The sequence below is a fragment of the Diadema setosum genome, chromosome 3 (assembly GCF_964275005.1).
Source record: "Diadema setosum chromosome 3, eeDiaSeto1, whole genome shotgun sequence".
NCBI classification, from domain to species: domain Eukaryota; kingdom Metazoa; phylum Echinodermata; class Echinoidea; order Diadematoida; family Diadematidae; genus Diadema; species Diadema setosum.
The window spans coordinates 15,647,340-15,659,902 of NC_092687.1; the positions used below are offsets into that span (position 1 = coordinate 15,647,340).

Below are 12,563 nucleotides of genomic sequence, written 5' to 3' on the forward strand. Positions count from 1 at the left end.
TCTCCTACATGAAATTAATGTTTAAATCGAAGCTAGTACGCGTTCATCGATATTTTATTTGCATTTAATTTAAGAAAAAAAATGAGAAGGTAGTGGTCAACTCAATAAATCTTTTATTCAAACTTTCAGCGAACAATAACGGATCAACTGAAGTGCCAGGTATCAACTATGTTGTCATTTCTGCGACGATGCACAGAACGGTCTGCCATCAAACCGAAAGAATTCAACATCATTTTCAATCAAATACTAGTACAAAATATACGAAAACTCACCCTATACATACCGTCGCTTGACTTAAATGAGAAGTAGAAACAGTTTGGTGCGTCCTCATTATCAAAATGCGAACAACGCATTTAAGTAGGAAAGAACATGGGTGTGACAAAAATAGGCTCTTTCCCATGCTATGATGGAATGACGACCTCCCCCATATAACAGACTCTCCACAAGAGTTCCTAAGAACGTGTACCATCAGGTACTCAAATCCGCATTTTCTCCAGCTTCAATGTTAGGTACTCCCTCCACCGTCCAAGGATGGAAAGGAGAAGACATCCGACTGAGTTGTGGTATCCAAGAGGAGCCAGAATCTGTGTTCTGGGTAAAAGAGAGCATCTCAGATGGAGAACCAAGGACGACCACGGCAAGATTCGTAGATGGAAACTTTCAGGGCGTTGAAGAACGGTTCGATATCGACAAAAACTTCAGCCTCGTGATCACCGACGTGAACGTCGCAGATGAAGGTCTCTACTACTGCCAGGTGGAGCTGAAAAATTTTGAAAACTTTGACAAATCAGTCTTCATGACAGTCAACTGTAAGTCACACCATATTCTTACCATGACATGAGGAGAGTGGGAGTGGGAGGTGATTTTAAAGTGCGAAAATTCATGATCTCTGTTAATGGGGACAGCAAAAAATTTTTGGACAGAATTTTGATTTTTGGACATGTTCAACCTTTGTTTAAAAGATATTGTAAAATTTTCTTTAAACTTGTGAAGTATAAGTGCCGCTCTAATAGAAAAATGTAAAGGCTGGGGCATTTCATTAGGGTGCGTGTGTATATTGGATGTTAGTATCAATGTCTAATTACACACCATAGATCTTGTATTTCTTGCAACTTTCAACTTTATGTTGTAGTGGTTTTTTTTCATTTGAATAAAAAGAAAGGGAAATGATACTTTATATTGTAAATATACATTATGTACATAATAGGGAATTGAAATGTAGAGTAACACTGAAAAGCAAAGCTTGTACGGTATGGGACCCTTTCTTTGATAACCAGAATAAGATGCATTTTTTTTCAACTTGAACAGTGATATTAAGGTAATATAAATGATTCTCGTCCATTGCTCCGAAGAATGATAAATATACTGTTAAAGCATTGTGTAAAATAAATGATGATACTACAAAGGTTTTGTCACTGAATTTAGCAAAATTTTCATCGGATTAAGCGATGCGATCGTTCAATTTTGGCTACCTTTGCATCATTAACGCGATCAGCTTTCACTATTAAACTGGTCTAATTTTCCGCACAGGAAGCCATACCTCTAGTAGGCCTATGATAACTTTCTTTCTAGAAAAGGGATGAAAGTTGACTGCAAAATATGTACGATATTAAGCATTTACTTCTCCATAATAGCTATGGCATCGAAGCATGCAATCGAGGAATGCGTCACTACAAGTCAATCCCATCAAAGCCGGTGTACATACCAAGCTACCTCCGACACCCCTACCTTCAACCTTACCTGTGTCGTGAGTGGATTCAAGCCTAACATTTCAATGCTGTGGCAGGAGGAGTCGGGAAAGAAACTAAATTCCTTGAGCTCTCAGCAGACAACACTACCAGACGACTCATATGAGAGGTTTGAGACGATCATTGTTTCGGCTTTAAGCCTGAATGGGACAGGACAAACATTTCAATGCATCGCCGTCGGTGACTCATTGATGAATGAAGTGTCAATAGTTCAAATCACCCTTCTGCCTATACCAGGTATGTGAAACTTGCCAATATGTTTTTCTGAATGATAACGGATCAAAAATAGCAATATTTAACTTACTTTCCTTCGAGTACTTTGAGCATGAGTAAACTATCTTTGCCACACAATGTGTTCAGTTAACCATTAAAACACATGCAATCAAAAGCAGAAATATTTCGATTACTTCAACAAATAAACATTTAGACTTTCAATTGTGTTTTCTTTGCGCAACATGAGTTATAAGCATTAATTATGTGGAATGTTTCTACCCAGAATTACATTTAACCACCTGTTACAGAGGGAAATCGTGCCGGAGTTGTAATTGAGGGGATATTTCTCCATTTTTTTTCTGATTTTCTAAACTAATGAACAAAAAACCTATTTCAACCAAACTGTCTGCATCATATTTTAGGAAAGCAAGGTAATTTTGGACTCATCATTGGACTAATCATTGGACTACCCGTTGCCCTGGCCGTTCTGTTTGTCCTTGTTGGAAGGCTTCTGCAAAAGTGCTGTCCGGACTACCTACCAAGAAAAGGTGTAGATTTTCTTTTGATTGTTGGATAACTTCATTCATTTATTGGGTGCAATTGCTTATACACACAAAACCACTGCAAAACAAGAGGGTCATAAAGAATGACTGTAATACAATACCCTTCAAATAATCGTAATTGTGAGATACTGATTGTACTACTCACCCAGTTAACCATAATAATTCAGTGACGCAGATTTAAACAAAATCGAGCCATTGAAGATGTAACTATGGTAGGCTAACCAACCAACACATAAACAAACAAAACAAAGAATATGGGATATTTGAATAATTTCCGCATGTGTAATTAAGACCTCAGTGGAAAACGATTAGTATTAATAAACAGTATTAATTTTGTTGTTAATGTTGTGGTTATGTTTCACAGGATGTGGCTGGAATCCATGCTGGCGGAGACCACACAAACCAAAGCGACTTCATGAGGAAGAAGAATTAATGAGTATGACAAAGAGTGCTCTAAATGTGAATTATATTCCTGCTATGAAATACTTGAGCAGTCATTTTTACTGTGCCTGACCCACACGCTCCAGTGAGCCATGATTGAGATGGTTCATTGCCCGGCCTCCGTCGTACGTCGCGCGTTATGACTTGTGCATTTTCAACTTCTTCTGGAAAACCTGGAAAACACCTTGACGGATTTCACTACATTTGGGGATATATATATATATATATATATATATATATATATATAATACAGTAAGGGGATAGGATATTAATTTTTGGCTCCCCTCCCCCTTCAATACCCTCATGGAGACCCCAGGAATCTTCTTCTCTAGAACTGGATCTCTGGAACGAGAGCTAAAGTAGTGCCAGGAGTTGGTACATTCGTGACTGCAGTTCAAATTTGCTCGTGGGGGATCCGAAGGATTATCCTAAGGGGGACTTCAGATTCTCCTAAAGTGTTGCACATGCTACTCTTTTTAGTAGTTTCTTGCGATTCGCCATAGTTATGATATATCAATAAGTGGAACGTGGGTCTTATGCATTTCTTTACTAACTTGGAATGCTAAAACAACCAGAAGGTACTGAATTCTATAGCTTTTTATGGCGTTATTATATCACACAATATACAGGAAATTATCATTTTCATGATGACATGATTTTCCTGCCATATTTTGTCCTCTTACATGATTTTGAAGTAGAACGTTTCATACAGTAATTATTTATTTATTTTTAGATGGCCTCGTGAGATACTTATTTTTTTATTTTTTATTTATTTTTTTATTTTTTTTTTTTGGGGGGGGGATACTGTACCATAAAAGCATCTTATAGATCTCCAGCATTTGGTAAATATTCATCGCCATCAGCGATCAGTTACGCTATAACCATTATTTTCTTCTGTATGATGATGTAATCCTTATCTCACGAGGGTCATGAAATGAGCAGTGATGTCAGTACAGCAAGCCTTTGGGAAAATAAAGTGTAAGCAGCCTTAATAAAAGTCAATCTGCTCTTTTGAAAGCAAATTCGGAGAGATGGTAAGATTTGTTTAAAACCGCAATCAAGGGAAGAAATAGAAGTATAAGAAAAATAGGTTGATATCCCCTCTCCCTCTCTCTCTCTCTCTCTCTCTCTCTTTCTTTGTCTATAATATACACATAATCATTTGATGAATTTATAATGATCATATCAGCTGTCTGTTTTCCGTTTCTTTTCAATTCCAGCATGTAGTTCGGTTTGGCTTACAGAGAAACAAATACAGCAGTGTCAAGAAGAGCTGAAAGCGCATTACCGTGAATCAAAATGGAAAGACACCTTTGATCCAATCAGCTTTAGGGAATATTTTGAAATGGATGAAATACATACCAATCTGATTCAAAGAGACCCTTCTACCACGAAAGAGACACCAATAGAATATGGTGACCTTTTGACCATCGTTTCAAGCCGCATTCTTGTCCAGGGTGAAGGAGGTATCGGCAAAACAACTCTTTGTGCCAAGATTGTTTGGGACTGGAGCCATGGGAGAATTCTCCAAGATGTAGACATGATGCTCGTAGTTCCTCTTCGAGATGTCACTGAGGGCGAGACTATCAGTGGTATTATAAAAAGGTATCTCTCTGATTCAAATTCGGCAACACAGAACCAGATAGACAACTACATCACAGAAAATCCAAATAAAGTTATTCTTGTGTTTGATGGTTTCGACGAGTATGCTGAACATTTGGGCCTACATGACAAGGAGAGCAGTGAGATCACTCGCATTTTAGAATTACAGCAATATAAATCATGCAAGGTGATTGTGACCACGCGACCATGGAAGGCAAATAGACTACTCTTTGGTAACAATTTTTCCGAAGCTTACACATCTATTAGAGTCGAAGGATTTAGCAAGGATAATTTGTCAAGTTTTATCAAGCGGTACTTTGAAATTAGAGATAAGGACTCTCTTGCCGAAAACTTGATCACTGTTATGGAAGAAAATGATGTTATATGGATAAACATGGCCCCGTTTCCCATCTACTGTGCTATATTTTGCCTCATGTGGAATAATCTAAGTGAAGAGAGACGCCAAGAAACGCAAAAAATGCAAACTGTCCGCCAGGTGTTTGAAGAAATTATCTGTTTTCTGAAAAAAAAAAACGCTTCAAAAGTATGCGAAAATTTGCAGAACCCGAACTCTATTGAACATTTGAAGGAAGCTGATACGGCAATTCGAGACATAAGTGCGATAGCACTAAATGGTTTGCTGCACCAAAAACATTCATTTCCCGAAGAACAATTCAGAAAATGTCGAGATGCCATGGAAATATGCTGCAGAGTCGGGATTTTGACAATAGAAAGGGTTTTTGATGTTCCCTCTTCCTCTGTGTCAACGGTTTCTTTCACCCACAAATTGTTTCAGGATTATGCTGCAGGGAAATGCATCGAACATTTATTCACCAACGATCGCGCCACATACGACGACCTGAAAGAAACACTTCTCAGTCGATTCGAAGAGTTCCGTTACGTACTTTACTTCACAGCTTTAGAGAAGGAGCTTAGTCTTGATATTATTGACAGCTTGATAGAGCGTTCTCGCCAGGATTACTGCATTGACGTGGCGTTTGAATGTCATACCAAAGAGGCCGCAAGAGCTTTGGGAGATCAATGGACAGAGTATGAATTATCGTCGCATATGTCAATGCATACATCGTCAGGAATTGCGTTTATGATACACAGTGATCAAGTGGTGAGTAATGCAGCTGTGACGTTATTCTAGAGTGACAGAAACATAGTGTAACATGATGATTTACGGATCTAGGACAAATATATCCCATGACAAGTACCCAAACTTTAATTATCGCTGAAGGTGATTAATACCCTCTCTCCAGCAGCTCAGACTCCTATGGAAAGAAATTGAACCAGGGTTTGTCGGGTACAAATAGGAATGACATCTTGCACAAATAAACCTATAGATCTTTATACACAACAAATTTGACGTATACAGCTCAAATACCTCAGTTTGATAGAAAATGTGTTGTTAGTACAATGCAATGTTTTTTTTTTTCTGATACTTAAACAGTAATCTGCATCTGAAGATCATAAATATCAAATATGACCTTAATTGTTTGAATGCTGTAGAAGCAATGCGATTCACAAGGTTTTGGTAAAAATTGTGGATACCATGGCAACGGTTTGTCATACAAACCCCCCCCCCCCAAAAAAAAAAAAAAAACAAAACAAAACAAAACAAACAAACATGTCTTCCACATCTATGCGTCAATGCAATAATGTCCGACAAACTTAATTGCAATTGCTTCAATTTTGTGGAAGTAATTCCCTCCACAAGATTTTCAAAAGAAATGCAATTATGGCAACGCCTTGCCGGGTAAAAACACAGAAGAGTGTCTCTTCATAACTACACTTATAGATCATTAGACATTAGACATACCAAGTATTAAATACATTCAAGCAAAAGCTTTTGAAATTGCGTGTATCAAAACAGTGTGTATAATATATCTAAGGGACTATGTAAACATGTTAAAGTGAATATAAGTTCTGGCTTATATATGCAACAAACTAGAATATGCATTCTTCGTTTCACAGAAATTTGATTCTAAATTACGACATAGATTTAACATAAATTCATCCCTTTGCTCTGGTCTAACCACCTCCAAGATAAATATCTGTATTATTTTTCTATATCAGTCTACTAGTATGTGTACATGCTATAGATTGTTATTTCTTTTTACTTCTAAATAAATATTTGTTCCTATTAGCAATCATTACGCCTTGGTGGAATGCCATTACGTCGTGACGGAATAAAAGATGTACGAACTCATTTACTTGATTTGGCGGAGGGAATGTGCTCAAGCTGTGCGCTGCACAAAATAACACTCACTAGCTTTGGATTTCACGCGGACTTCTGCAAGATTCTCATCGAGAAGGCTTCGACCTGTCAGGTAAGTCATTGTCACAAATTTTGTATGTAGACAGGTAGAGAATGTGTTACTAGAGTATTTCATTTTAGGCATGACAGCATTTTAGGAAAGGATGTATCGGCTACAAAGACCAAGGATAATAAAAATGCTTAATAAAAGCATTGATTACAGAGTTCGGTTTGCTGGCATGGCAGCCCCATAGGACAAAGCCTGATGCGACAAGTGCATTTTTCTTTTTCGGGTGCACGTCACTATAGACCGACACCCACAAGTCATGCAGCCCACGAGTCATTCAACCAACAGGTCATACAGCCCAAAAATCATACAGCCCAAAAGTTATACAGCCCATGAGTTAGACACTAAGGGAAGAAGGCTTATGAGTTTGTCATCAAGTTAAATAGGCCTAGAGTTTAACAGCCCATGAGTCCGACACTAGCAAGTAAAACCCACGACTTCGACAGTAAAAAATAAATAAATAAATAAAAATAGGTGATTGCCTCTCCCCTCCTGTAACTTACTTTTAATATAAAACGAATATTATTACTACAGAAAAAAAAATGGTTCTTTGTATTATTTGTCAACAATCATAGGGATGTCATGCTGATGCTTTATTTCATGAAAATAATATCTTAAAGATTTACGATGTGTATTGTTTATATCTAATGAACAAGCTTAATTTCTTCCTTCTGTATTTGACTCTATGTTCATCAAAACCGGAACTGTCCCTTTATATTCTACCCGGCAATATAGTGAATGTCATTCGCTTTAAAGAAATCTATTTTCGCTAAATCTGAATTTTCTTTTTCTGTTCCGAAATTTTGAATTTCTCTTGATAGTAGTATAAAGGAAGTTTTAATTTTGAATACCTTTACGATTAAAGAAATTTTCACATTTCAGAATGAGCTTAAATTCTTAGCTCCATTTTGTTTTTATCACAATTGTCTACCGTTTACCACAACTCCACTTTACACTTCTTTATTTTGACGAGCTTATATTCATTTTTTTTTTCATTTCACACATGCATGTTCACATGCATGTTTTTTTATTTTCATTTCCAATCAAACACAGGTAATAACACTTTGACATGATTACATATATTGGAACATAATAATACATATTGGTTCTTAAAAGAACTTCATGGAAATGGAAATTGAGGGGCTGCTAAAAAGCGAACTTGTAGATTGCAGTCCCCTCACTTACGTTACATTACTACAATACATTAATTATATATGACTTTATAACACAATACAACGATACATGTACCGTACAAGCTAATCATTGAAAGTATACAGTTTTCATTCAATCAAATCGGATGGTTACATGAAGTACAGTGTATACGCTTTCACATGTATACACATACACATAGACATAGACATACACATACACATACACATACACACACACATACACATACACATACACACAAGCACACACACGTACCCACATACACATACGCACACACACGCACGTACACACACATGTATGCATCCACATACATTGTGCACACACAGAAGAGAGTAGGGAAAGAGAGGGCGGGAGGGGGAGAGGGGGAGTAGAGAGAGCGAAGGGCAGGTCAACATTCTCGATACAGGGTGAAGAAAAAGAACAACAAGTCCAAACAGTCAAACTAATCATGGGGTACATATGAGCTAATCAAATCATTCTTTAATCAATCATTCTTTAAATTACTAGAGAATGATTTCAAACTAATGGAATCTTTTATATTTTTCTCAAGGGAATTCCAAAAATTTTGGGCCACTGTAGATAAACGTGGATTTTGTAAATAGAGTTCGGGTAAGGGGCAAATGATATTCATCTGTTTGACGAGTGGGGTATTTATGAATATTTTTATTCTTATTAAACATATTTTCAAAAACTGAAGGAAGTTACTTATTATACAAACTGTACATAAATTGACCAAGGTAATAATAATACAAATCCCTTACTTTTAAAACCTTATTCTCCACAAATATTCCGTCAGTATGGGAATATTTGGAGGTATTACATATTACTCGAAGTGCTTTTTTTTTCGTAACAATAATAATTTTTCCAAATAAGTTGAATGTGTATTTCCCCATACTATAATTCCATACGTTAAATAAGGTAAAATTAACGTTGAATATAACATTAGCAACTCGTGCCTAACGTGCCCTGGTTTTTAATACCCATCACCGTCCTCTTCCCTCTCCCTTTTCTCTGTCTACCGACTTTGAAGGTAGTCTTTTCCTCTCCTGATTCATTCCAACCTCATTGCTAGGGAGCTGTCTCGTGTAATTTAATGTGTCTGTATGTCTGTACTTCGTTTACTTTCTTTGCCTCGGTAGATCAATTTTGTAACAGTTTTGTTTTATTTGGGTTCTGCAGACAAACCCTCCTTTTTAGCAGTCCTCTCCATTTCCAACCGTTTTTTCTGTACATGTCTTGAAAATATTACGAAATTGTATAATGTATTATGGTTCACTGGTTGTTCTTGCTGCTGTTATTATTTCATTGCACTGTTGCATCATTACTATTGTTTTCAAATGTTGTAATTGTATGTGCTGGAAATGATATAAATGAAACTGAGGTGAACTGAAATAGGGCAGTATTCCCCCAGCACAACTCCTCCCCTTTAACAACCCTCTCGAGGCAATTATCTTCAAGGCCAATTCCTCCTAGGACAATATTCCCCATAGGGCAGTATTCCCCATAGGCCAATCTCCCTCCCCCAGGCAACTACTTCTCAGGTTAAGTTCTGGTAGGAAAAAAGTCACGGATTAACCGTGTTATCACCCGTAATTGTCTACTTAATATTTTATATCCAGTTCAGAAATATTGCATAGATATTCAATTTCATCTATATCGACAATGGCTATCACTACTACCACTTGTGTTTAGGCGTTTCTCCGATGCGATTTTACTGTTTTATCATAAGCGCTCATTCCAGAATTGCCGTGCTGCATCATAAACTAAGGGCATTAACAACTACTATAATCAGGGATGTGGGAAGAGATTACCACCTACTTGGTATAATTACCACAGAGTATTACCTCCCTTTCCAATTACCCCTTGTTAGAATAGGGCCCCAAACAATCACCCCTCTTTCAATCACCCTGCCCCAGGAAAATTACTTCTTCCATTGCTATTTTCGAACATTATTTGTTTATTTGAATTGATAAACAAAACACACACACACACACTCACACACGTTTTTATTTAAAGAAATGGATTATACGGTTTTGGTTGAGACTTCAGGTTTCTATCATGCTTCGGTGAGATAAAGAAACCTCTTACGAAATATGATAGAACATGTAAATTTTCGTAATTCATGGGGAACTCGTTCTTTCTCCCATATTGGACCAAAAGTTTGGAAACATATTCCTGTCTCTCTTCGCCAGTCATCCTCTGTGGAATCATTTAAAACATCCCTTAAAACATATGAAGAGTTTGTTTGCAAAAACACGTGTTATAATGCGATACAAAATTGATTATTATGCACTAAATCACTTTTATGCAGTCGTTGTAATATTAGTGAGTAGTACAAGTATCGGGTGTCAACAAAATTTGACTAAAATCTGTCCCCCTTGACTTTGGACATGTAATCTAGTCAAGGTTTCCACTCCCCTTACCCCTCCCATCTTGTTTGAATTGTGATGCAGGCCTATGTTCACGCCCCATGCTTCTTTCCCTGACGAACTCCTTGAAAGTTTCCGGAAATGTTCTTTTGCAAAATTTCTTTTTCTTCTTCTTTGCCATTACATGTAGTTTCAGTCTTTTTGCTTTGGTATAAAGCGCCTTAAGCATTTAATCAAGATGGAAAATGGCGTTATAGAAATTGTATGTATTATCACCATTATTATCTGCATTAATGTTATATTTGAAGTGTTTGTTGGCAAAAATCGATAAGCCCATATTTGCCAAATGGAGATATTTGCGATTAAAGGTCAAGAAAAATAAAGAGTATAATAAGAAAATTTTTGTTTCTTTTGACCATAATTTCAAAAAATATACTTTTATATGCAATGACCAATATATCATTTAAAAGGTATTATTTTGTACTTTATGACAGAGACCGTACTTCAAAATCTTCAAAAATGGACTTATCGGTTTTTGCGAACAAACTCTTCATATCTGTTTGATATGTTGTAGGAAAGAAAAAAGTGAAGATGTCACATAATTCCTTTTCTTCTTCTTTCTTTTTTTTTCTCCTAACCTTTAAACTAAAAGCGTCTTGAGCATCTCTTGATGGACTGTTACACTATAAAAGTATACACTATTATTATTATTATTATTATTATTATTATTATTATTATTATTAATATTATTATTAATTCCAAGAGGGATTCAATGTTTGAACGAAATAAAACAGAGCAACCCTAATAAAATGTGGGACCCACCATTTTTTTTTGTAGAATTGCTTTGTCTTCTTTGTTTTTGGACGTCTCAGCCATTCCATAACCTCTTTCCAATATATAAACTTTTAATTCCTGTTAGAAGATACTCTGAATGCATGCACTCTGTTGTCTTGGTACCTCTAAAAAAGTTGAAATCCCAATCCTAATCTTCACCAATGCTATATATATTATCCCTTTTAATATCAACATTTAATTTGAAAACTATAACACAATTATTACACAATTTGTACGGACAATAAGCTGTAATTATACTGTTAGGAGAGATCAGGGCACCGTTCTCTTATGAAAGTTGCCGGCTACGACAATTTGTTAGTCTCTGATAATCTCAATAAAATCCTGGGTGTTGGTTGACTGAGAAGCTCTGTGGCCCGTTGCATAAAACTTACCGATGAATTTCAGTGGTAACTACCGTCAAAATTAGGCGTCACAGCCAATCAGCATCAATGATTATAAGCTTTACCGCTAATTTGAAGACTACCGCTAGAAAAGAGCGGTAAGTCCAGTGGTAAAGGTTTTATGCAACAGGGCACTGGTTGTTATCCTGGACCTACATGGATCGACCTATACAACAAGTGGCAATTATCTGAGACTGACAGCTTGTCAAGACTGACAACTTTCATGACACCGTGCCCGGATCCTATCACAAATTATGGCTTTATATCGAGGGCCCCTGTCTCATAAGTGAATATGAATTGCAGTGAAATCAACTCTTATTTTCTTATGTTTATCGTCTTATGTGTTATAACGGTAATAAATGACACGCAAAAAGAGTGAATGATAAATACATCTATGTGGTAACATCTGACACCACTGGACACACGTACCGTATCACCACAAAGATACCACAGCTAACCAGCTATCACACAAGCCTGCGGTACAGCTCCTACACAAGAGTCTCAAAGGTGCTAACATAATTTGGTGTGGTACATGACATTGTGTGATACCGACAAGTGTACCACACGAGCCTGCGGTACAGTACCACACAGTGCCTGTGCTGGATGTTTGTGTTGTACATGTGTGGTACTGACAAGTACCACAGGCAGTACCTCACGAGCCTGTGACACAGTACCACACGGTTCCTGTGGAAGCATATATTTGTGTGGTACATTGTGTGCAACTGACAAGTACCAAAGGGAGTACCCTACAAGCCTGTGGTACAGTACCACACAGTACCTGTGCCGACATAATTAATGTTTGTGTGGTACATTGCCCGGCGGGGAGAGCGGGCGGGGGGGGGGGGGGGATTGTCCTACGAAGGTAGATGCCCAGGGGGTGGTTGTCCTCAGG

General features: G+C 37.1%; 1 protein-coding gene across 1 annotated transcript in view; it reads left to right on the forward strand.

Moving 5' to 3' along the window:
• Positions 1-502: 502 nt before the first annotated feature.
• LOC140246645 (uncharacterized) overlaps positions 503-12,563 on the forward strand; it is a 70,461-nt gene continuing 58,400 nt past the window's right edge. The window contains exons 1-7 of the mRNA XM_072325986.1: positions 503-809; positions 1,635-1,985; positions 2,384-2,509; positions 2,889-2,960; positions 3,410-3,422; positions 4,193-5,617; positions 6,846-6,903. Of these exons, the coding sequence (XP_072182087.1) occupies positions 503-809; positions 1,635-1,985; positions 2,384-2,509; positions 2,889-2,960; positions 3,410-3,422; positions 4,193-5,617; positions 6,846-6,903 (2,352 nt within the window). The remainder of the gene's footprint in view (positions 810-1,634; positions 1,986-2,383; positions 2,510-2,888; positions 2,961-3,409; positions 3,423-4,192; positions 5,618-6,845; positions 6,904-12,563) is intronic.